This window comes from Meleagris gallopavo, chromosome 26 (genome assembly GCF_000146605.3).
Source record: "Meleagris gallopavo isolate NT-WF06-2002-E0010 breed Aviagen turkey brand Nicholas breeding stock chromosome 26, Turkey_5.1, whole genome shotgun sequence".
In the NCBI taxonomy this organism is placed as follows: Eukaryota; Metazoa; Chordata; class Aves; order Galliformes; family Phasianidae; genus Meleagris; species Meleagris gallopavo.
In genome coordinates this window covers 4,367,660-4,394,779 of record NC_015036.2, presented here as the reverse complement: position 1 = coordinate 4,394,779, position 27,120 = coordinate 4,367,660, and the positions used below count along the sequence as shown (strand labels likewise).

The 27,120-nt window shown below is 48.7% G+C and overlaps 2 protein-coding genes and 1 long non-coding RNA gene across 6 annotated transcripts; 2 read left to right on the top strand and 1 right to left on the bottom strand.

The window, feature by feature from the left end:
• On the top strand, positions 1–21,766 carry POU2AF1 (POU class 2 homeobox associating factor 1). 4 transcript variants are annotated; one of them, XM_019623046.2, is made up of 12 exons: positions 1–308; positions 7,876–8,003; positions 8,401–8,443; positions 8,534–8,805; positions 9,955–10,226; positions 12,942–13,047; positions 13,442–13,588; positions 15,014–15,065; positions 15,524–15,690; positions 15,812–15,928; positions 17,909–18,073; positions 18,704–21,766. In XM_019623046.2, exons 1-12 carry the CDS (start codon positions 293–295, stop codon positions 18,773–18,775), a joined length of 1,557 nt encoding a protein of 518 aa, XP_019478591.1. In that variant the 5' UTR covers positions 1–292; the 3' UTR covers positions 18,776–21,766. The 4 variants fall into 4 exon arrangements, with proteins under 4 accessions (XP_019478591.1, XP_010721995.1, XP_019478592.1 ...); XM_010723693.3 differs by lacking the exons at positions 12,942–13,047; positions 13,442–13,588; positions 15,014–15,065; ... (2 more) ...; positions 17,909–18,073; positions 18,704–21,766 and adding an exon at positions 11,041–11,809 and having other exon boundaries at positions 161–308; XM_019623047.2 differs by lacking the exons at positions 12,942–13,047; positions 13,442–13,588; positions 15,014–15,065; ... (2 more) ...; positions 17,909–18,073; positions 18,704–21,766 and adding an exon at positions 10,951–11,809 and having other exon boundaries at positions 161–308.
• On the bottom strand, positions 21,739–25,962 carry COLCA2 (colorectal cancer associated 2). Its single transcript, XM_010723692.3, has 4 exons — positions 25,621–25,962; positions 23,926–23,983; positions 22,963–23,189; positions 21,739–22,347 (listed from the first exon to the last, which is right to left on the bottom strand). Exons 1-4 carry the CDS (start codon positions 25,774–25,776, stop codon positions 22,018–22,020), a joined length of 771 nt encoding a protein of 256 aa, XP_010721994.1. The 5' UTR covers positions 25,777–25,962; the 3' UTR covers positions 21,739–22,017.
• Positions 23,720–27,088, top strand: LOC104914357. Its single transcript, XR_004162028.1, has 3 exons — positions 23,720–23,820; positions 23,979–24,052; positions 25,982–27,088. It is a non-coding gene; the product is annotated as an uncharacterized LOC104914357 (long non-coding RNA).
• Positions 27,089–27,120: the final 32 nt, after the last annotated feature.

Below are 27,120 nucleotides of genomic sequence, written 5' to 3'. Positions count from 1 at the left end.
ATCTCACGTGCTGCTTGATGCTTAATATCTTCCAGAGCGCATTTGGTCTTGGAGGAACTTTTTAGCGTCATGAAGAACAACACAGAGCAAGGGAAAATATAGAAGTAGTTGTGGTTGGAGGATGTGATGACATCACAGAGTTCAGCGGGAACACGGGGCTTTTAAAAAGCTGAAAGAAACATCCTGACACTCAGTGATCGCGTCCCCCGAAAGGGAGTCAAACCCACGTTGGCTCTTAAAGAGCCAGACTGTCTTCAGTCAAGACACAAAAGGCTCCGTCCCACCACTCAACATGCACTGGCAAAAATGTAAGTGAGCTCTGGTAGCCTTTGTTTTCGTGTCTGATATAAGAGGTGTGATGGATAAGTGAGGGTTAGCATAGCACGGGAGGGATGCTCAGGAAGAGATGCGCTCTCAGGAGAGACAAATGAAAACATGATGCTGATTTTCCAGCAGGGATATCAAGACAGGGCAGCATTGCTGCTTTGTTGGCATTCATCACTATGAATCAAGTGGAAGACTATGATTCATAAAAACAATAACAGGATGCAGGTATTATATCAAAGGTTACGGTGGTTACATACCAGAGAATTTTCCTTTTTAAAAGTGAAACCTGTGAGAAAGCTTATTTCTGTGTCTTTTTTGATATGTACTTTTTTTTTTCTTCAACTAATAATAAAGATAAGGAGCGAAGGCAATACGGTTATGAGTTTACAGGAAATCAGTTTTCTTGTTTTCAAGATAATTTCACTACTCTTGGCCCACCTTTGCTCAGATAATTTGCCGATCCAACGCAGGTAGGTGTTTGCTCTGCTTCTGCAGCTCTTTCATTCTCACTGTGCGGATCTGTAGGTTGGATGGGGCCCTGGGCAGCCTGACCTAGTGGCCCATGGCAGAGGGCTGGGACTGGGTGGGCTTTGAGGTCCCCTCCAACGTAAGCCATTCTATGATGCTATGACTGCGTTCATTTCTCCATCCTTGGCACTGCGCAATGCTGTCCTTTAGCCTGGAATAACATAATGTATCTGACTGGAAGAAGCTTCTTTCTTAATGTCTTACTTAACATGGAACTAAGACCATTCTTATTCTCTTTGACACTGCAGCCTGTAGGTTATACAGAAGTGGGTTTACGATGCCCGCGTCTTTCTGAACTTATTAACATTTAATTCTGTTCTCCCTGCTAAGAGCTTCTGTTACTCTTTTTTCACTCGGGAACTTTGGAAGCTCAAACGTGTATTTGTAAAATTACATTGTGCAAACTTTAAGTCCTGAAGTAAGAAGCCCTGACTGCTTACATTGTGGTGTTTCAGTTTGTGTGATGAGTAGTCAGCAGCAAGCAGGAGCTCTATGGTAACACACCTTGTTTCCGATGATCTCGTGCTGTTTTCAGAACCAGTAGGTATATGATGTGAAACATGCTGCAAGGGTCAGATGTTATCTTCCATCTGAGAAGCCTATCAATCTTCTTTTTATTATTACTTTTTTTTTTTTTTTTTACTGCAATGACAAAGCAATACTAACAAGCTATGTTGTAGGTAGAACCAAACTGGCAACTGATAAGGTGTTTTCCCCATATGTTGTTTCTTTGACACATGCAATGCTTTCACAGGTAAGCAGGAATTGCAAGCCTGCAGCAGAGGAGATCAAAACGCATGTTTCAAAGTCATCCATCTCTCCACTGGGAGATTCCAGCCAACACCATTTCTGCAAATCCCTGTGTCCCCCCCATGCCTCTGAGCTCCCAAGGACTGGACTCTCCCATTGTAGCAATGCTCCCTGCTGTTCTGAAAGACAGCAACTGCCTGCATTTGGCTTCTCTTGCTGCAGATGGAGCAGCCAGTCTTCCCTCTGCCCCTGGGCTGGTCACTGGATCAGCCTAGGATTGTGTTAATTGAGACATGGAAGGAGTTGACTGCAGATTGCTGCCTGGTTGCTGTTGGTGTCTGTTGTGTTATGGCATGGTTGGGGTTCCTCAGTCTCAGAGGCCTTTGGGTTTTTTGCTAAACCTAAATATAGGATCATTTTTTCAATGTTAACGCTGTTATCCTGCTTTTCTTCCCTGTTGCACTGCAGCAATGAATCACTTTGGCTTCAGGTGTAGCCATGAGCAGTGCTCTGATGGCAGCTGGGGTGCATTTACCTTCTCTGTGCTGACTCTCCACGTGTTGCTGAGCGTGGTGTTGGGACTCAATGATTTCAGTGGAAGTCAGATTTGGCGATAGTTCTGTGAGTCCCCATTTAGTCCCACTGTCCTCTGCCAGTGCGACCAGCTGTGGGCTCGTGTTTCCTGCACCACCTGGCTCAAAGCACCTGTGACCACATGGACGTCCCAGTGTCCTCGTGCAAGTCACAAAGCCATTAGTAAGTCCAGCTCTGTGTGCTGTACAGCTGCTGTACAGCAGCTTTCTGTGGGCTGTTGCTCTGTCCCACTCCTGGATCCATTCACTGCCTGTTGCCCTTTCCTGATGGTTCTCTAGTTAGAAAGCAGTTTCAAGCACTATTCAGACTTACAATCATAGGATGGCTTGGGTTGGAAGGGAGCCTCAAAGGCCGCCTGGTGCCGCTCCCTGCAGTGCAGTGCTACATTTGCAATTGAGCTCAGGGCAGTGCCAGCTGGAATGCAAAGGTAGGGGCAGAAATGTTTGCTCCATCCGTATTGGATGAAGGGAGGCTGCACAGAACTCGTGGCAGCCTCCTCCATTAGGATGCCTCAGTATGGATTTAAATGGGTTTTTAGCACAATAGGAGGTTTCAAAAGGAATGGTATCATCCCCATATTCTACCCCAGCCATGAAATAAACAAAACCAAAACAAGCGAAGATCAAAACAAACAAACTGAAAATTGAAGAGCGACGAAGTGATTTGAATAGGTGTCGCCTCACCAGAGGGCATTTCTCGTGGGCACTTCTGAAGGGCAGTTTCCTGCTTCTTCAGAGGACCTTTCAGCAGAAAGCCCTACAGGAACAGGGCAGCCCTCAGCCCTGCGGTGACCAGAGGCCCTCGTCCTCTGGGGAGTCTCGCATGGCTGGAGATGCGCAGTGTGCCGTGACCCTGCGGGAGCTTCTGTGCAGGAATGGGGCCCAGAGCTTCCGCTGAGCAAAAGGCACAGCCTGAAAGCATCCCCTCCCACGGCAGGAGCAAAGTGACTGTAGGGGCTTCCCAGCTTTTGGCAGGATTCTGCTGGATGGGAGCCGGCCGCTCAGCGGGATGGGAAATTTCTATTGCGCAGCACCTTTCCTCTTACGTGTCCGTATGCAGATAGCAACTCCATGTTGTATTTTGATGACAAAATGAACATACTTCTCATGCAAATTACTTCTGTTATGAGAGGGTATGCGAGCAGGTTGCAATTCGGCAAGTGTTTCACATTGACGTGGTGTTTTTGGTGAGGTCAAAAAGCTTTGGACACTCAACTCCTACTCAAATCTTGTGGGACTGGTGCAGGTAAGGCAGGATTCCCGTGCAACAGAGAGATGTGAATCTTCCCCTTTGCAAACCTCTTCCCAAATGCTTTTTAAACCCCTGAAGCCTCTTCTGCCCTCAGCAGATGTGGGCTCTATACCGCCTTTCTGAAAGTATCAGATAATGAGACCGAGAGGTGAAACTGCAATATGTCGCATCTTGTGAGTCTTAATTTTGGTAAAACCCCACTGGGAAAGATGGATAGCACGAAAGTTGAGCCCATCCATGCTTTACAAAGCAGGTGTCGGGCTCTATGAATGACCACATCGGCAATTAAATGGAAAGCTTGCATTACTAAAATGGAAAGAGTATTCTGGGCTGGGAGGAATTGGGACATGCGGGTGAGACTTATGGTTAAGCCACTTTCTGTCTATCTCAGCTTCCCCTTTGTAGCAGGAGTTCTCTTATTCTGAAACAGATAATTTTTGGCAGCCCTCACCACCACACGGCCAATGCAGCCATCTCCCTGTGCTGGAGCAGAACACAGGTTCTGCACAGTGCTCCCATGGCTCCCATTCCTTTACATCTCCTGGAGGTGTGGAGGAGACCTTTCCTACAAGGGCAGTGTGCAGAAGCATGCAGGAAGGACGCAGGCAGGGTGTGATGGCACATGGATCTGCTGGAACCCAAGGTTGCTTTGGAGCTTGGCCATCCTCCAGTTGTAGATAAACACCCAAAAACAAAGGGACTGGGCATAATTGTGAAATATAGTACTGTGGCACTTATCTGTTTCACTCCGCTGGGTAGTTGTAGTGCTAAGCAACTGAGCAAAAAGAGACCAAATACTGCACTGAGTTGTTGGTAAGCAAGTGAAATATTTAGTCTATTGAATTAATTACACTAAGGACCCTCCCGAGTTCATTTCCTTATGCTGAGCAATGAAGCATCGCTTGTCTCCTTTGCTCTTGCTCTGAGTTTTTCTGTTTATTGTACAGCAGATTCTCTGCCCAAGATGTTTGCTTAGCACTTTGCATTTAACTAAATCCTTATTGAGATACACACCCTCAGCGTGACAAGAAGTGTAAGAAATCTGCTCTGGTCCAGTTCTCTTACTCAGGGCTGTCTTATAAAAGAATGGCAACACCTCACAGGAAATTTGGGATGTGTCAGAAGCACAGAGTGCCTTCTGACCTCCAGATGGACACACCATGCCAACACCACGGCCCTTGGACATCATTTCAAATGGAGAGACCACTGATGAGATGACAAAGTGGGCAATGACCAAAGTCAATATGGGAAAATGCTACATTTGGAATTTCTTCATGCTGCATGCACTGTTTGTCAGCCAAAGAATGCTCTGTTGCTCATGACTCCCAGTGCCTACCAGCCAGCCTGACCAGTTGCTACCAACACAACTCCCTAAAATTTTGGTAAAATAAGTCTGTCTGCTTTGATCACGACTCATTTCCAAACAGCAACAGCTGCAAACCAGTGCTACCAGACTGAATACTTCTTAAAAGCATTTTGAATAATGCTGAGTCTGAATTGAATACAAAATGCAGACAAATGTTATGCAACGTTTGGTCTCTGCTTCAATATTCTTCAATGGACATTGTTTTTTTAATGTAAAAAGATCTGAATTAGAGTCGAAGCATCCAAGCAGCATATCCAAAGCTACACCTTATTTTTCTCCCCTTTCTTTTGAACTTTTTATTCCCCAAAGTTCAGCAGCTGCCCTAAGGAATTTTCAAGACCGAAGGCCAAACGTCAGAGATTTGTTAAGTAAAACGCAATTTTTTCTTGTTATCCAAGAGGAACCGTTTGCTTTTTGGTGTTAATGTAAATAAGAAAAAAATTTCTATTGTATTTCTTTTCAATTTTTTTTATTACACTGGAAGGAAAGAGCAAAATGTTTGCTCTGGTTGCACTGACTGGTTGATAGCTTATCAAACATAGAGTATGAGCACAGAGAAAGGGAACCTTGTGAAGCGGTGGCAAGCGTGTCGTTTGCTTCTCTGCAATCTCAGCAAGCTGAATGGCAGAGCAGCCTTCAACCCAACACCTCTATGGGCTTTTTGCTGTTGTCTCTGATGCATAGCACTGCAGGGAGTGCTGTGTTTGGTACCGTTTGGTGCTCTCCATCCACTTGCAGAGATTGCTCCGAGGGGTTTGGGGTTCATGCCAGGCTTTTCTCAGCAATCAGCAAATGCAGTGAGTGATAACATTGATGAAAGTAGCTTGGATTTGTAAGGCGGCCTGACCAAAGCGTTGCAATGAGCTCAAATAAGTTTGCACACAGAAACTGTGGCCAATCCTACTGGCTGGGTCAGGTTCCCTCTCTTCTCTCTATGCTCCCAAAGCTTTGTACTGCTCCAGCTTCAGCAAACAGCTGCAAATTGGGACCTAGTGCCTGGTAAGGAGGATGTATGGCTGTTGTGCTGTGCACACCTGAGCACCAAAATACGTGTGATGCTGTTCTTTATTTGTTTTGGGTTTGTTGGTGCATTGCAGCTCAGTCTTGATTAAGCATGAGTTCAAGGTAGGCTTGATAGTTCATTAAGGCAACCCTGATAGAAGAGGCTGGAGAGCGCTCAATCCAGCTACGTTCTTCATAAGGATACTTAGTGGTCATCATTTCCCAAAATGCTTGTAAAAGATCACGTTATTTTGCTTCATGAGGAATTGCACACTGAAGACCAAGCTCAGTTTGCTCTATTTTTTCTGTGCTGCTCAGACATGGTGCACACTTGAGCAGTGGAAAAGCAGCTGTGCTAGCATTATTTTTATTTCTGGAGGTCAGCTTGGGGGGAACCGAAATATGTCATGCAGACTTTGGTTTTATTTCTTATCTCTTTTTTTTTTTTTTTTGGTTACTCTGCTTACACCGGAAACTGTGAATAGGTATATTTGTCAGCTTTTACAGTAAATTTCTTCTCTCCCATCCCCCAAACCTGGAGCCAAAAACTGCCATCCTTCCCCACCCAGCCCTGCAGGGAGGAGCTGTGAGGGCAGTGGATTGGGCATTGCCAGGAGGGACGTTCTGCCCCTCGTGCACCCACAGCATGCTGGCTTTGGCAAAGCCAATGGTTTTGCTTGCCATAAACAGCAGCAGCACCCAATTGTGAGACGTTCTTGGTAAGGCAGCAATGCACCGCTCCCAAATAAATGTCATGCAAGAGCAAGAAGCACCTTTGGGATGGGTTTCATTTCAGACCTGTCCTGTATTCAGCTCATTTTCAGAGTTATCAGTGCAGCCCGCAGCACAGTGCTGTGTGGCACTGCCTCTAGTTAGCGTTCAGAGAAATTAATGCCAATTACATTGTAAAAGCAGAGCTGTATTAAACAAAGTGACTTTCATTCCCTTTGCTAACTGCATCTCCAAAGCCACAGGAGTTATGAGAATGCAGGCAACCTGCTTTGAAGTTCCACAAGGAATGGTCAGAGAGAGCAAGTACACATTAGGCAAAGGCTGAGAAATCAGCTCTCCTTCAGCTACTGCTCCAAAGCATGGAATTTTCCCTATATGCATAAGGGTAACAAACAAAGAGAGCAGCTCCACGCATAACTGTGGCGTTATCTGCTGCCAGAAGTATTTAATGGCCCCTGAAGATTTCGTGATTAAATGGTATGTGGTGGGGCTGAAAGAGCAAACTGTTGGTATTGTAAAGCTAAGGGAAAATAAGGATTTCGTTTTTAAAAGGAGTCCAAGCAGAAAAGTTAACTCTGTCAAATATTTTTGAGGTTCTCTCGTAATTTTAGACCCAGTTTTTCATTTTGTTCTGCAGTGCAAAGCACAGATCATAACTCTGAATCAACGCTTCCTACTGGGATGGTGCTTTTCATGGATGATTTGAGCTGGATATCCAGCTGGGTTTCTTCATAAAGCCAACTGCAATCCTCAGAAATGGAAACTTACCAACTGACATGCTTACAGATCGAAGGGGCAGCAGCAAGTCTCGCTATCAGTGCTTCTGAAAACACAGGGCCTTCCTGAGCTTTGCTATCCCATGGTCTCCTGCTCTAAACTGCCTCCAATGACACTGTGTGTAATGTTGGGTGATAGTATCTGCTGATGCAGAATGGTGTTTTCTCTGCTCTCGTCGTCTCATCATTTACCCTGCTGAGCTCTCCCTGCCTGCTTCCAAAAGCCATGGGACACACGTGTCCAGTGAGCAACGGCTGCCCAAATGGGGATGCTCTTCACGTTTGGTTCTATTTGCAGCTTGTTTTTAAATAACTTATTTAAACCATAACATGTTTCTCTCGAACTCTCATCAACCAACCTGCGGGTTCACTCGGACCCATTCACCCTCCAGGTTTTGTAAATCACTGCACTGCACACCTGTGGCACGGGAGCAACAGGAAGCAGACAAACCAAAGGGAAAGTGCATCATGTAGGAGTGTTCTGCAGGAAAACAGGGGCAAGAAAAGACAATAAACACCACCTGTCTCTTTGTTTTTTCTTTCTTACAGCTTCTGCTTCAGAACAACAGCCGCAGCCTCGCCCCTACCAAGGGGTCCGCGTCAAAGAGCCAGTGAAGGAGCTATTGAAAAGGAAACGGGGAAATGTTCATAATGCCACTGCAGCAGCAGCCACAACGGTAGGAGGAAAAAAGAAATGCGGGAGCAAGGCTTGGTTGGCTAGCTGAGAGGCCCTGGCACCGCTTTATGCAATAAGAGAAATCTTTGTATCACCAGAGTGTTCAGAGATAGCGGAACTTCTTGTTACCTGGAGATACTGTGAAATATATTTTAAATGCAATATATAAATTAGATGTAAATGAAGACCATGGTTTGAGCAACCTGGGAGTTATCCCTGCCTATAGCAATTAGGTTGGAAGTATATGATCTTAAAGGTCCCTTCCAACCCAATGCATTCTATGAAATAAATACATTTTCACCTTTACAGTTCTGGGCAGCTTTAGCTGCCATTGATTTGGCTGAATGGGGGAGCTGCTTATGGTATTAATCCTTGGATATTTTTCTTCTCTTTTCTAGGTTGTTTTGCCCCACCAGCCCCTCCCTTCCTACACACCAATGGGTAACATTTCCTTGATTTTCTACGTGTTTCTCAGCCCTGCTGCAGGGAAAGCCATGCAGAACTGAGCTGTGATCCCCTCCTGTCTTCCAGGCCAGCCGTGTATCGATGTGGATGCTGCTGCCCCTCCACTGCCCGGCGCAGAGGAAGGAGCACTGTGTTCCAGCTGGCTCTCCCAGCCTTCTCCCTCATCCCTGCAGCCTCTGACCCAGTGGACCACTTACCCCGACTACATGTCCCACGAAGCAGCCAGCTGTCCTTACACTGCAGACATGTACATCCAGCCTGTGTGTCCCAGTTACACGTTGGTTGGACCTTCGTCTGTACTGACTTATGCTTCTCAGCCACTGATCACCAATTTCACGGTAAGTCAAAGATACCTGTGTATAAATGATGGCAAATTCCCCACCTTCCAGAAAGCGTCAATGGGGAGTGCAGGATATAACTCATATAATTTAATTACTGTCATGCAGCTCATTCTTGCACGTAGTTCTCATAGTGTAGCCCCTTCTGCACAATGCTGGGCACTGGAGAGCTTTGAAGTTGCTTTGAAATTGGAGACTCCTCTGCCATTTCTCCAGCTCTCCACACTCCTTCAGTACTTTTCATGTTTTTGATACAGCCTGTTCTTGCTGCTGTCCTGAGAAATGAGTCATCTCCCACCACATCAGCAACTGAGCTGCCATTGCCTTGAGTTTGTTTGGCTCTGTGGACGTTATTTATTGTCAGGGAGTATTGTTTGCAGTTCAGGAATGTTAATGGGGAGTGTTCAGCTTACTGCTGTCATCGGTTCCAGTTGGAGTAGGGGTTCTTCATCTTGGATTTGCAGTAGCTGAGACAGCTGTAGTTCTGAGTGGATTCACTCTATGGTGCATAAAAACTGTTGTCAAATCAAGTACTTAGAATCATAGAATGACTCAGGTTGGAACTCAAAGATCACCCAGTTCCGACCCTCTGCCACAGGCAGGGCTGCCACCCATTGGTTCAGGCTGCCCAGGGCCCCATCCCTGGCCCTGAGTGCTTTCAGGGATGGGAAGGAAGCTGTCCTTCCTGAGGTCTGTGCAGTCTTCATGGGATTCTTCACTATTAGTTCCAAATATTTGAAAAAAAAAAAAGACAAAAACAACAGAAGCAAAGGGAATTCTGGGAAACACTCACTGGACATGCCAGGAAAATGGCTTGGTAAAAAAATGCTACCAAAGAAGGCAGCATTCAGCTCAGAGCAAAGCTGTCTCATGGCCTTGCAGCGAGGGTGGGAGTGGGAACAGAAAGCTAAAGGGAACTCGTCATGAGCACAAGCTACTGCCCGCGAGCACCTGGGACACCCACAGCCACTGCTCTCATGGGAGCCAGCGTGGGAAAACTGTCACCTTGGGTGTAAAGCTTCCCCAGAGAGACAGGAAAAGGGATGTTCAAAGTGAGAGTGAGCATCCTTCCCCTCACTTCCCGTCCTCCCCACGCCCCACCCAATGGCCAATGGTTTTATTCTGTTGAACGTCTCTCCTTCCCTCCAGCCCCGAAGCAGCACCCCGGCCGTGGTGCCCCAGCTGGAGGTGACGGAGCAGCAGCCACCCATCACCTACTTCCCGTGGCCACAGCCCCTCTCAGCACTGCCAGCCCCTACCCTGCAGTACCAGCCGGCCTCTTCCACGCTCCCCACGCCGCAGTTTGTGCCCCTGCCCATCTCCATCCCTGATCCAGCCCCGCAGGAGCTGGAGGACGCCCGGAGGGTCATCGGCACACTGCCCATAGAGAAGCTGCTGCTAGAAGATGAAGACAATGATACGTATGTGTTAAACCACGCTCTCTCTGTTGAAGGGCTTTAAGTTGCACATCTTGGGTCCGGTCCTCGTATACTCAATGCTCCACCATGAGCACTGAGTACAGAGGAAAACCCGGCCCAGAGTTGACTTGGGGTTTTATCGTCCACCTCACACCGTGGTTGAGTGCTGAGTGAAACTTGCTTTGTCCTGGGGCCCAGCACCCAATGTCTGTGCTGTTACAGCCTCAGCACGAGGTGACTTTCATCTCACAGCCTGAAATGGACAAACAGTAGTGTAGCCATGGCCAACTGCAGTGTTTGGTGAGGGTGCCCTCGCCTCTAAGTGTTGGCAAGACCTTTCCAGTAGGACTGCTTTCTAGAGCTAATGCCTTGTGTGTGTCTTTGCTCTGTCTGTAGAGCTGTTTATGCCACTAGAAAATGTTTGGGGGCCTGCATTGGTACTTTTCAAAATTGAACCACCCCTTTGGAAAACGAGAAAATGTAGAAGGTACATTTGTTCTACTGGTGCAAATGGGTGCATCAGTCCAAAGATGAAAAGTGAATAGAGTTGAACTACATGACGGTGCAGTTGGGTATCCCTGTGCACAGAGCAATGCAAAGGGGCCTGGGTGAAACCTCTGATTTCACGTGAAGGTGAAACTCAAAGCTCTCACCTTATCTGTCCCTGTAAGACAGATGTGTAGGCATTGAAGGACAGTGCTTTGCAGCTGTGGTCTTTCATCTACAGAGTGCTTTTTGGACTCTGAATTTTCATCTTGGAGATGGGGGGCTGGTTCTGTGGCTGGCTGGTAATGCTGCGTGTTCTACCAATGGACAGATCCTGGTCCCACTGACGTCACCGAGAGTTTTGCCTGAGTCAGGATTGCACAACATGGCCCCATATCAGCAAATCATTGAGAAGACAGGGTCTTCCAAAACCTGGACTTCAGCCTAACAAGAAATTTGTGACATTACTATTAGCTGGCAATACTTTCGTTTCTTCTGTAGCATTTGAGTATGAAGTTGTTGGTGTGCTGAGCCAGGGAACCCTAGTGACCTCTCTTGTGCCTTACTGTTATGGAAAGTTCCTCTGCGTTGTAGTTTCCCAAGCTCACAGGTGCACACATTCTCTTTATGGCTTTCTGGTTTTCTTTCCCAGACAACGAGTAGCTTTACCTTTTCCTCTGATGCCATTGTAAATACTGTTGTTGATGTTCAGGAGTGCCATGCCACAAACATACTTGCAGGAGATGTACCCCCTTCTGATTTTTGTTTATCGTTTCCTTAAAAAAACCTGGGGGCTCTTGGCTGGTGAACACAATTTCTCTGGGTTTTTCTGCTTTCTGAAGCCCAGTATCCTTAGCTGAATTCAGTACTTGTGAGATTATGCAAAGTAATTTATTGCACTGCTGACTGCCTGGTGCCCAACATCCAGTTGCCACCCAGGCAATATTTCAAGTAACCTTAATGTTTTATGCCTGAGTGAGGTTTGCAAGATCAGAGCAAAAGTCTTGAGGACTTTCAAAGCATATTTCATTGTTTAATATTCACAAATCTAGAAGACACAAGCAATAGATCATGTAAGTGATCATAAAGTCACTTGAAAACAGCAGAAGTCCAGGCGCATTGAAATTAGTGGCTTACATTTGCAGAAAAACCCAGCAAAGAAATTAATTAGAAGGAGTTTGGTTCACCACTGCTTACTCCAGTTTTATGAGTACAGAATCATTCAGTAAAACTGGGATAACAGGTGTGTGAACCAAACCTGTGGTTGCTAAGATTGCATTTTAATTCCTTTCACTTCAATGTATGTAAATTCTGTGTGTGGATACCAAAGACGAACTACTTCAGAATTTCTTTCTGGGTTGTTCTGGTTAGAAAAAGACAAATTATTCTCCAATAAAGATCTATAGTAACTTGCATACGCCTAGAGTGTTTTATTTCCTACACAGAAGTATAACCTAGTGCTGGGTTAGCAGTCAGCCCCTGAGTTCAGCCCAGAGCCCAAGGAGCTGTTGGGCTCTCTGCTAGTTTTGCACGTTGAGGCAGGCTAAAGAGGATCTCCGTGGTCCAAATGTGGGCTGGGAGCACTGCTTGCTCGCTGACACAAGCACTGCTGCTGTTTGGGTGTTGGTTTGATCACATTTATCTGCTATTGGTAACCATGCGGATGCATGGTGTGCACTCACAGCTCATGCTGAGCTTGACTGCAAACCAGACCAGCCGTGAAGTTGCATTTCTACTTCCTAAAATTGCAAGCTGTGGCTCTGGGGTACAAAATCACCTGGGGGAAGAAGCGACTGCCCACTGGTTTATGACTAAGAAGTGTTGAATGCTGCTGTCTGGAGAGGAGCAAATTGGGCTGCTAGGGTTGCCTTGTGCCACGGTTTTGTGCAGGACTGTGTGACCCCAAACCAGTGGGAGCCCCAATGCTGAGTTTGTAGGGGACTTTGGTACGTCGTGGTACAAGTGTCAAGCTCACCTCAGGGAAAGTGCTGATGTGGAAAGGAGCCAGCATGGCAAAACTAAGGGTGCTGAGGGACTGGGAAAGCAGCAGTTATGTTGAGGTAGGAAACGCAGTTCAGAGTTATCTGAATCTCACGCCCTTGGGGTTATGGCATAGTTTGGGGGAACTCTGGGTATAAAACCCCCAAAGCAGCACTGTTACCCTGTAAAACTGTTTGCTTCCAGGGTGATCCATGGCCAAGCAGTGATCGATGTCTTTATTTACTGTCTTAGAATTCTACATATTTATGCAGCTAAAGGTATGAGGGCGTTTACGTTGGCAGCTGCAGAGCGCATGAAGGAGCTGCGGAGACTTGATGCCAAGGAACACAGAGGAAAGGTAATGCTGACCACCTCCTCCTGCAAACAGCAGCATTTGGGATGGGCACAGGCTGCGTGGCTGAGAGTGACTGATGCTGTGAAAATCCCCCTTCAGCCTCTCTGTTACTGCAGGAGCAGCTCTGAGCAGTGCTATGCCTTGCTCTGGTATTCTGAAAGTGCTGCACTTGATTTGCCATCCGAATTAGGGCAGGAGAGCTCAGCAGGAGCTGGGAAGTGCCCCTCATTCGTGGTACCACGGGACTCTAAATCTGCCTGTGAGCTCCCCTTGGTTTGTGCACCACAACCCTTGGCCTTCTAGATCCCATCCAACCCAGTCTGCCTCTCCCTTTCTTTTTTCATGATCACATCTCCTTCCAGACTCTCAGGGCTCTCTGCTGTGCTGCCCTTTCCAGACCCCGCTCCTGGTGGCCGTCACTGCCCGGCAGCCAGCGATCGTCCACGATTTGATCCAGGCAGGAGCAGATGTCAATGCTGTAGACAACAAAGGGCAGTCAGCTCTGCACCTTGCTGCAACATATGGGTATGCCCAGGTTCTCCAGGTAGGAAAAGATTTATGGTTTAATTGCTAACAATGTAAGCCTATGTTATCGTCTCATTATCTCCATCTTTAAATAACTCTTTCAGAAGGGAAGATGTCTGTAAGCAATTAAGATTTTAAGAGGAGAAAAAAGCGTATCTTTCCATTCACATTAGGATTTTCCTAGAGTTTTTTTTTTTCCTAATTTAGGATTTGTAGCCAACACCATCACAGAAGGGATCTCCCCAACATATCTGTAGGGCAGAATAAATTCTTCCTGCAGAGCTGATGGTGGGCTGGACATGGTGGGCTCACATGGGTTGAACAAGACTGCAGGGTGTTGGATAAACCCAATGCTATGGGATATATAGCTCCAGCAACCATCAGTTCTGCTTGGCACATGTCCTGGGAGGGCCAGCAGCAATGGTTAATGTATAACACGGGCAGTTATTTGGAAAGCAGGTGTTTCATTTAAAGCACCATGCATTCAGATAATTCCATCAGTGCCAATTGGAGTGGTGGAAATGAATCATTTTTATTCTTCTCAGTGTTTATTTTTTAAACATAAAAAGAGGAATCAGAGGGAGCAAGGAATAGTGCACGTGGGTTTGCTCCTCGCCTGGGTCACAGGCATGACATGCAACGGCATTTTTTGGTTTTGTTCTTCTTCTTAACACCTGAGACATCTAATCTCTAAACATCAGGCAGCTCAAAGCCTCTTGTCAGTGTTTGCTTTGGGTATATTATATTCTTGTTATGATAAGAGAGCACAAGCCCTAACGTTTCTGAGTAATCCTTCTCCTTGTCCAACACGACGGGGTTGGGATGAGTCACCACGCAGCCAAATCCCCACGCAAGATGCTGTGATGTGAACAACATGCTGCATTCAGAGCAAAATCTGCACAATCTGTAGTAGTTCAGACAAGGGGCTATCTGGCTGCATCGCGTCAGATCTGTTCTTTAAGGCAGTTCTTTTGCTCTCTGCTAAATCCAAGCAATACTCACCTACAGACCACTATGTCACTCCACCTGCATGCTTATCCTTGCTAAGAGTAACTTGGAACAAACATGAAGAGGTGTGATCAAGGTATGCCTGTGCTCAGCGCAGGGGAAATGTGAGGAAGTTAACGCCCTTGAGCTCAATTTTAGGAACTGAGAATCTAGTAGAACCCAACGGGATATTCTTGGGTTAGTTTTAGGGGACTTAGGGAACGTGATCATCTTGTGCAAATCTGAGTGACATCCCTGCTAGGAAATAGGACTCAGAGTGCCAAAATCTAGTGCCAAACTGCTTAGCCTACAGTTAAATTATAATTATCTGTTGTCTAATTGCCTACTCTGGGGGGATTGGTTGGTGGTCTTTTCCCATCTTTTGTTAGCTCCAACTATTGTGATTTGGACAACGTTCTGCCGAGCTAAAATTGTCCCAATTCTCTGTCGCTCCCAGGTGATACTCTCACAAGGCCTCCCTCTTGATTTAGAAATGAAGGATTTTGAAGGTGAGACCTTATGCACAAGTATTTTATAGTGGTCCTAAAAAAAAAAAGAAGGAAGAAGTGATGCCATTGATGTCAATGACTGATGCTGATGTGCATTGGGGTTGGCTGATGTGTGGGTGGTGGGCTCAGAGGCATCGTTGCTGGAAGTTCAAATGCCACAGAGCTCAGCGATGCCTCAGTGCACGTGTGGAGCTGACTACACACCAAAATGCCCCCAAATTGTCTGTGCAGCCAGAGTGGGACTTTTGGAATTAGAGAAAGGACTCGGGGCTTAAAGACACCCTTGTCAAGATATGTGCATAGTATCTTTGGAGGCTGAAAGGACCCTTAAAGGCCACCTGGTCCAACTCCCCTTCAGTGAGCAGGGACACCCACAGCTCCATCAAGAGCTCACATCCTCCCCTTATGGTGCTGCTCCGATGGGGACCATCATCACTCCCTCCCCGCTGTGTCCCCAGGCCATACCCCTCTGCACTGTGCTGTCCTGGCCCACAACACACTGCTGCGGGATCGGAGCCGCCTGGCACTGCCAGAACAGCAGAGTGAAGAGCTGCAGCACCAGAGCTGGGAGCTGGAGACCTGTGTGCAGCAGCTGGTGCAGGCAGGAGCTTCCATCTACAGCCTGGTAGGAACTGCTTCTCCCCATCCCTCATTTGTCCCTCTGCTGTTTGTTGGTACGGGGGTTCTGCCTTAAGATGCTCTGCGGAAAGATTCTCATTTGGTTGTGTTTGTCTGCATTGAAATAGGATGTGAAAAGCAACAAGACGGTTCTTCATTACACCGTCCAGGATGGGAACGTCTCCCTGCTCCGCTACTTCCTGGAGCTGAATGGTTTCAAATCCAAGGACTTCATCAACAGCAAGGTGAGCCCGGACAGAGGCAGTGCAGTTAGCCCTGGAGTCCTGCAGAAAGCACTGACTCCCCTCCAAGACATGTTTTTTGAGCAGCAAAGAGGCACTCCCACGGGACTTAGTGCAGGGCTTGGGCTGAGCTTGGGCAGCAAGACAGATAATGGGGGGGAGAGGGATGTGGGAAATGATTTCGTGGGGAGGGATGGGAACTTTGTGACACTGGGCTGAAGTTTGAGAAAATAGCTCAGCAGTGATGTGATGCTTTGCTGTTGGCAGTGTTTGGGGCAGCTGTGTGTTAGCAACCTGCCCCGGCAGTGCCCTGCACAGCAAGGGACAAAGCTCCAGTGCTAAATGCATGGAGACGCTTACAGAGCTGAGATGTTGCCTCGGTGTAGTGTTTCTGTGGGCACGACCATCCTGGATGAGCTGGGAGCTTTCCAGCCCTGCTGCTGTCACCCACCCCCTGCCTGCCCCATGCTTCACCTCTCAGCAGACACAAAGCAGTGACACTATCTTGCAGCTGCATCAGCTGCACCCATCCTCCTGAGCAGAGATCCTGACATTCCTGTGTGTGATGAGCAATTGCCCTGCACTGTCAGCCAGAGATCCCAGCAGCTGCCACCTCTGTGCAGGTCTGGGTAATGATTTGAGTGCTCCTGCAGAGCTGAGCCGTTTTGCTAGGGCACAAAATCCAACCTGTTGGGCTGGAGGATGGGAAAACATGTTTGGTTTAGTGTGTATGCACGGGCAATTACACTGGGTTTTTATTTTTCTTTTATTGCATTCTTTCCGTATCTTTTAAGAGCCATCAGGCACGTGCTATCTTGTCCAGGGGAGTCTGCTGTTGTCTCTTGATCACAATGCTGGGAGAGCTTCTTACTGCGATAGGATCGCTTGGAGCTTTGTTGGTGGGATGCCTGGACAGGGAGAAATGTAGTGGCAGGGTTGGCTGCTCCTATCTGGGCTTCCTACCTCTTCCAAGCACGACAAAGAGAAGAAAATGGAGATTTTGTGTTTTGGCTTTCCTGGCTCACCCTTTGCTTGCTGCAAGTTGTCTCATTCCAAATTCAATCCATTGTGGATTTCACAATGAGAAAACCATTGAAGGTTTTAGGGTTTATTTTTCATCTCACCGATTTCTAGAGCCCAGATGTGGTGCTCTGAAATAGTGGCTCACACAAGTCCCACTAAAGTCAACAGAGGGGCTTCAAGATCAAGCACTGCCAGCTGGCCTGGCCCTCATGGCCTTGTGCCTGGGTTTGGAAACTATCGAGTGCCTCTGCCACCAAGATGCAGCAAACAAATGCAGATGTTTCCTTTTTAATGAGAATTCATATAAAGACTTTATAAACTTTCTCTTCAGTTTATGGGATGGTAAAATTGACAAGTGTCTGCTTGTTCAGTGCTTGTAAAAATGCCTCGCCTGAGAATAGCTATTGAGATCTCCATTCTAATTTGCTTCCAAGTCTCTTACGTCCCGCTGGTAAAAAGGAGGTGAAAATCACACATATCCCTTTTCACAGTTGGAGTAGCGATGCGCGGTGCCATCTGTGCCCATCTTTCCCAAACTCATCAGAAACGTGTGATTGTTTCAGTGAGGAACAAACAGATACAGCTGCCACGAGACTTGGTGCCGACTAAAAATACCTCTCCTCGTGCATCTGCATGCTTGCTTCTCGCCGTGTAAAACCGTTACGGGTCATACCCCACTGGGCAGCGTTAGGGTTGCATGGGCAGGTGCCATGCCTCGTGCTGAGCCCCCTGCTCAGCCTGTGGTGCATGGAGGGATGTGAGCTGCTGGAGCTCTGGCTCTCTGCACTCTTCTGCAGTGCCTTCTGCAGCACCTCTTGCTGAAGCCATGAACGGGGAACACGGGGTAGGGATACTCTCTCGGCTCTGGATAGGAAATGGTGTGAGGTTTCTTGATCTCCATTCCGAGGGCAGTTCTAAAAAAGGGGCACAGCCCTTCAGAGGGTTTTTCTTTATTTTTAGGCTCATGGAAACACAGCTCTACACATGGCAGCTGCACTGCATGGTGACAAGAATCAGAAGGAAATCATTCAATTGCTCCTTGACCACGGGGCAGACCCAAGCATCCGAAACTTAGACAACGACCAGCCCATCCACATGGCTCCTTCTGGGAAAGCTGGGGATCAGGTATGTGTTCCTGATGCACCAGTGCCCTCTGCCTTTAATGGAGGAAACAGGGAGGACAGCCTGGGCAGCCCGGTCTGGTATTAAATGTGGAGGTTGGTGGCCCTGCATGTGGCAGGGGGTTGGAGTTTCATGATCCTTGAGGTCCATTCCAACCCTGGCCATTCTGTGATTCTGTGAGGACGTTGTGTGCCAACAATGTTGGCCAAGTTGGCATGGGGCTGAGCTTGCTGGGGCATCCCTACTTCAGCAAATCCAAAATGAAGGAGCACAAAGCAGGCTTTAGAATCAATGGATCGTTAAGGTTGGAAAAGACCTCTAAGATCATCAAGTCCAACCATCAACCCACCACCACCATGCCTACTGAACCACAGCTGTGCTATACCAGTCTACAGCTGTTCCCTAATGGCAGCATGACTCAAGGGAAGATGAGGTTTCATGTCTATGGGTATGAAAAGGCTCCTGGAGCTCATTTTAGTCTCAGTGAGTTAGAATGTTTTTAGTTACGCCTCTGTGTGGATATAATGAGGGGTGTGTGTGTGTGTATGCATCTCAGTGTCCACACACAGCTTGTGCATGTCACTCCCCACAGCTTCATGTGGTGCATTATAAACCTTTGCACTTTTTTGGCAGGTCAGGCATTTGCTGAAGAGAGGAAAAGTCGCATCGACATTCATTTCCTGCTGCCGAAATGCCAGATCCTAGGTTGCCCGCAGCTTCTGGAATGGCTTCAACTTCAGCCAGTGGCACAAAGCCCCATAGAACAACCATGAGGATGGTTAACCAGCGTGTCTCTGCCCCCAGAACCTATACACTGGGGTGGGATGGCAGTGTTTCTCAACCTGTGGCCTTTGGACCATGAGTAGCATGGGAGATATCAAGAGATAAGCTCTGAGATGGTAGAGAAGCTTATTTTGTCAACAGGGAATGCTAATAATCCCGTGACACAAATTAGCAAACATTTAACATGCAGCCAAGCTTTGATTTGGTGGCAAAGGGCAGCCAGAACACAAGATGGTCCTTGGTAGCAATGGTTGAGAAATACTGCTTGAAGCCATGCTCACATCCTGTGCAGGGGCACTGGGTGAAATGCTGAAGCCTTTGTGATGTGCAATGAGCTCGACTGTCTTTGGGATGCACAAACCTTGTGGGGGGAGGAGGGGAGAAAGACTGGACCAAAGAGGTCGCACCAAGACTGCAGAGTTTCCAGGGGCACGGCTGAACTGAAGACCTCCAAGGGAGGGTTCCTGCAAGCTGCTGCTATCCCTGCTCTTAGCACTTTGAGGAAGGGAGCTGAATCAGCTCTCCATTGCCCCATCCCTCATCCCAACCCATGAAAGGAGAGCAGATGCTTGCGAGAGCAAGTGCGTGGCGCGGGTTCTCTCCTATCCTCATCCCATGTTAAGAAGTTCTTATCCTTTCTGTGAAATGATTTGTGAATTGCTGTGCAATCAGCTGGCAGCGTGTGGGGCAGGAGGAGTGAAGGCAGGTGCCTGCAGGGGGTGAGAGCTCTGCTGTGACAGCCAACACAGAGGTTCTCATCCTCAGTGCACGCTCTGAGTGTTGTTGTTCTCTCAGTCTTGCAGAAGTTATTTTCTTCCATTGGGACCGAACTGATTAAGGTGAAGGGCAAATCTCTTAAATCACCCTGTGACTTCCTCCATCGCCCATTAACTCAACGCAGCAGGGCTTTGTTAAGCACTTGTGAGCCTTGCAAACCCTTCAACGACTGTTTTGCAGATCCAAACAAAAGCTCTTAAGAAATGCAGGAGTCCTGATTAGAGACCTTCTGACTTCCTCATCCCTCCTCTTTGCTGGTTGGCTACTGCTTCTCACTACATCATGCCTACAAACCTGCCAGCGTCCTCTGACAAAAAAAAGCAGACGCATATTTGCATGTGTTTGCATAAATTTGCATGTATCTGGGCACAGGCCGGCTCAAGCATGTGCTTCCTTGCTTTGATGGGATGCTGTAACGAGACCCAAATGAATGAGAACTGCATTGACGAGGAAAAGTGGAGAATAAATTCTCTTTCTTGACCTTGAGACGATCCCTCCCGCGGCTCAGCAACGATCCCTGTGCCGTTCTCTGTGCCAAAATGAATTTCATCCCTTCGAGTCTGATCGCAGTATCTCTGCTTTTTGCAGCTGTTTTGAGGAGGAATGTCCCTTTTATAACATCAGCGGCGCTGGCAGCGCTAATACCCCTTGTTTGCACACTTTATCTCTTCCTACCCGTGGCTTCAGATAAGTCACAGAGAACAAAGGCTCGTTAACACTGAACAAACGCTTCCAAGTGGCACCATGGAAAAGCCATTGGGCGGCTGGCAAGGAAAGCTTTTTGATCAGATCCTCTGAGCAACCGGTTAAAATAAGAGCCCTTTATTTTCTCTACAACTGCAGGCTGCTGCTGGAACTATTCGTGGCTCAGAGTGGGGAGATCCTCATTTCTGAGTGCCCACGTGTTTATTCCACCTGGCAGGGACTGGCATTTGGCAGCGCCGTGCCAGTTCTGTTAGAGATACGGCATCAGCTATTTTCATGTAATCAGCTTTTACAAGGAAGGAAAGCAGGGAAATAACATGCTCCTCACGGCCAGAAAATCCACAGTCGGCCTTTGAATGGTTTCCCCCTCTGTTATTTTTTCCTTCCAGTTCACAATCAGCCCAGGAATCCTTGTGTCAACAAGGGGCAAGCTTCGGCTTGCACTGCACGTGTGGAGCTATTGACACATTGGTGTCTGCACCCCCCTTGCTATGGGGGACTGCGAAACAGCATAAAGAAACGCAGCAGGGAAATGGGAAAAGGCTGCCAGGGACGGAGAGTGACTTGGTTAACAGATGGGGATAGTGTCAGCCTTGCTGTGCTAACGTGGGTGCTTTCCTTGTTGTATGCTTGCATAGAACATGAACATAGAACAAGAACACCCTCTGGCAGTTCTGCTAAGCTCAGGCTAATGCAGCCAGCCCACGGGGAGGATGTGGTCATCCCATTTCCACCAGCAGCCTCAAACACCTCGCCTCAACCTTATCCTCCCGTGGCTGTTTAATGTTGGTGAGGATGGACTTCAAAGTACGAGGCATCGAGGAGCTCGGCAGTGTTGGGGCAGGAGGTGACCCTACCCCCATAGAGAGCAAAGCACCTCCAGCACCACTAAATGGCACGTGTTGGAGCATCACAGAGGTGATGGCACATTTATCTGCATCCCTGGGGGCATTCAAGGCCAGGCTGGATGTGGCCCTGGGCAGCCTGGGCTGCTGGTTGGCGACCCTGCACACAGCAGGGGGTTGGAACTGGATGAGCATTGTGGTCCTTTTCAGCCCAGGCCATTCTATGATTCTGAGGTTAACCAGGTGAAAACAGGGAAGAGAGGAAAGCATCACTGAAGGTTATGGTGAAGGTGGAGCAATATTGGTTGGGTTTGTTGGTTTGTTTTTTTTTGGTAGAATGGAGGAAGGTCCCTATCTGCCAGCAGTACACATGTTGTCCATCTGAGTGCCTCCAGCTCTGGGCAGAGGGAAGGTGTTCAGTTGCAAGAGCCACCAGAGAACATTACTGTGGAAGCTGAAGAGCTGGAGGTGTGCTGGGGGTTGAGGACTTCTTCCCCATCTTTGTGAGCCTCCATCATTAGCCAAAGAGAAAGTTGCTGGCATTCAGCACACAAGTAATGGGCACTGTGAGTACCAAATTATTTATTTGTGACACAAAGAGCTGGTGTTGATGACATGAGTTTGGCAAGGCAGCTGGGGGGGAAGTTCTTAAAAACAAAACCAGGAAATAAAATAAAGACCAAATAAAAAAAAGCTACCCCTGACCACAGAAAACAGGAGGATGAATGTAGTGACAACACCGTGTGTGAGTAGTGATGAGTACATTGGAGGCAGTGCAACCGTATGCAGTTCCCAGGCGACGATGCCAACACGAAGGCAGCGTGCAGCCCCTCTCCATTAGCTGTAACAGATGTCCCAGCTCCTGTCCCTCCTGAAGAAGTCGTCAGTGGGTGGCAGGCAGCCCGAGCAGTCCGTGCCAGGGCAGGGGAAACGTTGCGGGACCTTGGGGTCGGCGTGTGGGGGGCTGCAGGCAGCACAGCAGCAGGCGAGGGGCGTGTAGGGGGATGGGGGGTGGCAGGGCCAGCCTTCTGCTGGGCAGCCGTAGGGAGTGGGATCCAGGGCAGGAGGTGGGCTGTGGGTCAGGGGGGTGAATGGGGGCAGCTGGGGAGCAGGGCAGCCGTGGGGCAGCGCGTTGGGCAGATCGGCTGGGCTCGGGGATGCTGCAGCCTGCAAGGGAGAGAAATGAGAAAAGTGGGTTTTGGTTTGGAGTGTGGTCTTGGGGATGCAGCAGGACAGCTGGGATTGCTGCACTGCTGTCCACTCAGAGGGTCTGGCTGCACAGAAGGTGGGTTGGCCTTTGGAGGACGTCCTGGTTTCAGCTGGGACAGGGTTGATATTCTCCATATTGCCTTGTGTGATGCTACGTTTTGGCTTTAGGAGGAAAACAACATTGATAACACACCAATGTTTCTAGTTGTTCCTCAGTATTGATGCACAGAGCCATGGATATTTCAGCTTTTCATGCTGTCCTGCTAGCGAGGGGGCTGAGGGGCACAAGCATTTGGGAAAGGACAGAACCAAGACAGACAGCCTAAGCTGGCCAATGGATATTCCATCCCATATGGCATCACCACAACAGCAGACCTAAACCCAAGAGGCTGTTCCAGTTCTACGAGCACTGAGAGAGACCTCCTCTGAACTCTCTGGGATCTCCATGCAGAGCACCATCTATGTTGTGATGTCTGCACTCCTGAAGCACCCCCGTTCCCAAATCAGCTCGCTGCTGCTTTGCCCCATGCTGTGACCCCATCCCCAGCAACCCTCGGAGCGCACAGTGCTTACCAAGCCCTGGTTGAAGCAGAGAGGGACTGGCTGGAAGGAATCAGGGATGTAATGTGATGGTGTCTGCAGAGCGCCCAGGGATGGCTCGAAGGCTGCCTCTGCCTGCAGGTAGGAGTCCACCAGCTGCTCCAGGTGGCTGGGGCTCTCCTCGCAGGAGAGGCAGTTTGAGAACTGCCTTGACGGGCAATAGTTGGGAGCTGAAGAGATGGGTTCTGCATCAAAAGGTGCTGGGGAGAAGGTAAAGCAAGAAGCAGTGCGTTATTCAGTATCTGTTCTCCCAAAGGGCAGTGTGTGCAGCTGCAAGTAGAAGTGCGTAGCTGGATGGGGGAAGGAGTGAGAAGTACCCAAAGTACATTAACAGATGGAGATTTACCACCCTGAAAGACCTTGAGTACATCTCATGTTTCTGTATTAACATAAGCAAATTGATTCCTAAATATTGATGATTTAATCATTTCCTTGTCCACACAATGTATATATTCACACATGCCCAACCCTTGAGGTCTCTTTGCTTTGGCTGCAGAACGCTCGAAGGACCTGAAAGCCCCAAATGCCCTTCCCCCTTTCCTTGGATATCCACTGAGATGGGGAAGGAGCTGAAAATCTGACACTCCTCTCACTGCTGCAGGGGCTGCCAGCAGAGCAACAACAGCCAACAGTGCACAGCGCTCCCAACCCATGGGCTGCAGCCCAGGGACAGCAGTGCTCTCTGGGCTGAGCATCCCTTGGGGAAGGGGCTCTGCCTTCCTGCAGTGGGAAGCTGCCCAAGCAGAGCATTGGATGGTGCTCCTGCAGAGGGGAATATGTCCCCTGTTGGCCTCTCGGCATCCTCGCCTGCATTCCATGGGCTCCATTCAGGTGCTGATTGGCTGCACTGCCGGCTCCCTGCCTTAACCAAGGGCTGGAAAGATGCTGGGCTGTGGGAATGGTTGGGAAGGGACACTCGGATGGCTTTGTACCAACCTGGGTGAGGAGGAGACACAGACTCTGCAAACTGGATGCTGTTGCTTCCCCAGGAAACCTGGCAAAGAGAAGGGGAGAGGAGGGTCTGGAGGTGCTGTAATGCAGGAGTGATTTTCTGCACTCTGAGGTAAGTCATTTTGCTTCAAGCTATTCATGTAAACCTCATTTATCTCAGGGCTGAGGCACTGTAACTTTCTCTGTAACTGACAGAGCAACATTCTCAACCTGAGCTTGTGTAGATAACGGGGCTGGAGGAGCACAGCACCAGCCTGGTGCAAAGCTTTCAATATAACATCATCAGCACGCTCTGCCTGCTGCCTTGCTGCTGTCACTGCAGCAGAGATGGGGCTGCCTTGCAAACCTTCCCATACTGACCATCCTGGGAATGAACATACCATCTGTTCATTCCCAGGATTGTGGATCACCAGGAACTCGTAGGGATGGGTATGAATAAGAGCAAGCCATTTACAAGTGCAGCAGAATGACTAAAGGCATTCCAGGTGTCCCCACGGCCAGGCACCTCTGGATCACTGGGGCTGGTGCCAAAGCTGTTTGAGATACGGACATCTCCCCCTAACACAGCTCTATGCCCCCATGGGAACGGCTGGGATTCCCAAAGGATGCTGCAATCTGGAGTTGACGGGTCTGTGTTTGTTCCAGGAGCTTGGCTGGAGGAAGATACCTGCCCCAAAAGCAATGGGAGTGCTGATGCTTGTGCTCTGGGACTAGGATTTTACTCTGCAAATGCAAATCCTCTCTCCCCCCCACCTCAGCTGTAACATACACAGACTTCCACTTCTTTTCCTCTATTCAAAATGCTGATAGCTCATTTTCCTGCTAACAGCTTCCTCTCCCCACGTGTTTAAATCATTAAACTGTGGCTGCTCTGGGAGCTGGTAGGACTGCCCCTCCTGGCTTTGGCTGCAGATGTGCACCACAGCAGAAGTCTTCAGATCCAGCTCAGGCAGCAGCCGATCCCTCTAGGACAACCAGGAATCCGCAATGGGAACCTCCTGCCCTGTTGCCTCCATTTGGGCTTTTTCCTTTATGGGTCAGAACAGCACGGTGCCAGCTGGCACCAGGAAGGAAACCCAATTGCACACTGCGCTGAGGCTGCGTGGGAGCAGAGACCCCCCCCCTTCTTCTCAAAGCCCAGCAGCTCTGTGCTCTGCTGGCCCCGGCTGCTCCACCTGGCTTCCAGCCTTGTGCAATCAGCTGCCATCAGGTGCAGGGAGATGAGATCCGAGAGCCATGCCAAGGCGTGGTGTCACGAACCGGGAAGCAGAAATGATTTATTGACCCTTTCATGCAAATCCCCAGTGCGGCTGGAGCTGGAGGGCTCTCACATAGATGGGGAGCATTTGCACACAGGTGAACCCACCTCTTTCCTTCCCCTCTCTGAGAAGGGACGGAGCTCAGGTTGTGCTGGATAACACAAGAGACCTGGATTCCCATATTCCCAAACCCTGCATGGTTTCAGCATGGCACACCTTTGCCCTGGCTGCCATGGACACATCCTCCATCTGCACAAGGCTCAGCCCAGCACCGGTTTGCACCACTGCTGACTGAGTTTCCTTCTTCCCTATCACCCCGCCGTGCTCAAACCCCACGTCACATAGATTACAACCTTGGCAAAGACATTAAATAAATGCTGAAGGGAGAAGGTACACAGCAGACACCAAGTGCTTCACTCACCGCCGCGCCGGTTGCTGCTTGTCGTGCCCTTCTCTGCTGCAGTAACTCCTTAACAGTGATCTTTACTCTGACACCTTGGTACACTTTGGGCTTTCCTGAAAGAAAGGGTGGAAAAACTCTTTTCAGGATGGGAGACTTTTTGGGAGCACATGGCATGTTTCCAGGCACCCCCTGCTTAGAGCTGACAGATGGTTCATTGCTCTCTGTAAGTGACTTGCAGCGGCAATTCTTTCACACCTGCTAATCAAGCTTGTGACAAGCAGGTATTTATGAGAAAAAAAAACAAAACAACAGTTGTTGATCATACATATTAATCATATAGGTTTTATTCTTTGGTATCTCTTTCTATTTTTCCCTCCAGGTGTCCTAACACCCAGCTCCATCTGATACTGCTGCTGCATCCATTTAAATCCCCCTCGTGTTTGCTGCTCTCAGGACCTGAAAATAGAAGTGGGAACTGCTTTGTCTGACAGATGAAGGGCAGGAATCAAACAATACAAATACATGGGTGGTTATTCAGAGGGTTAAATAAAACACAAATAGAATGCCTGCTTTCATGCCTTTTTATTTTATTTTATTTTATTTGCAAAGCCTGGATTGTCTCTTTGATTCGCTCATTCTGTGCAACTCCCATTGCCTTCAAACAAGCTTTTAGGATGCCTTTAATCCAGCCCCAAACAACCATCAATCATCAGTCACTACCTGAGCAGGGATTTTTAGTACAGGAAATGGCAAAGAATTTATCTCATCTGAAGAATCACTTTCACCTGTTGTACTCATGCTGAAATCCTTAAAGCCTCTGGCAGTTCAGTTTCCGTCCTGACTTTCTGCTGTTATTTCCAACCCACAGCCAATCCTACACACACCAGCATGGTCCCAGCCCACGGCTGCTTGCAGGCTCCCTGTCCCACAGCAGGCTGTGCTCACACATCGATGAAACCCCACTGCAGGCACTCTGCTCCCCCTGCTATGACCTCTCCCTGCTACTGATGGATATGCAGCATCTTTCCATCCCGTCTGATCTCCCCTGGTTGAAGGGATGCTGCCAGAGGTGCTGGGTCCCCCTGGAAGCAACTCAGCAAGCTCAGCTGGAGCTTCTTCCAGGAGACTTTGTTGAGCTGCACCCTCAGCTGAATTTAATAAGAACTGCCTTTAGCAGGCCCTATAGTCAGGAAGGGCACCCACCCTCCTGCAAGTTTGGGATGTATGCAGAATGTCTGCACAGGGAGACAGGCAGGGCTGCCAGCTGCACCACGAGTGCTCTCAGGAGAACCCACCAGCTGACGCACGGTCTTATCTCTAAGCTGGGCACTTGCGGGGGTGGGGGCTGCGCCCCGAGAAGACTGGTGGGTAAGGCTGCCAGCTCCTCTGGGCTGAGCATGGAAGGGTGAGGGGATGCGGGGCCGGACAGAGCGATAGCAGAAGGGCGGCTGGGTGAGCGGAGGGTCCCGGCTGCGTGGCCGGGGCTGGGGGGGCTCCATCGAGCAGCTCTGCCCGCTG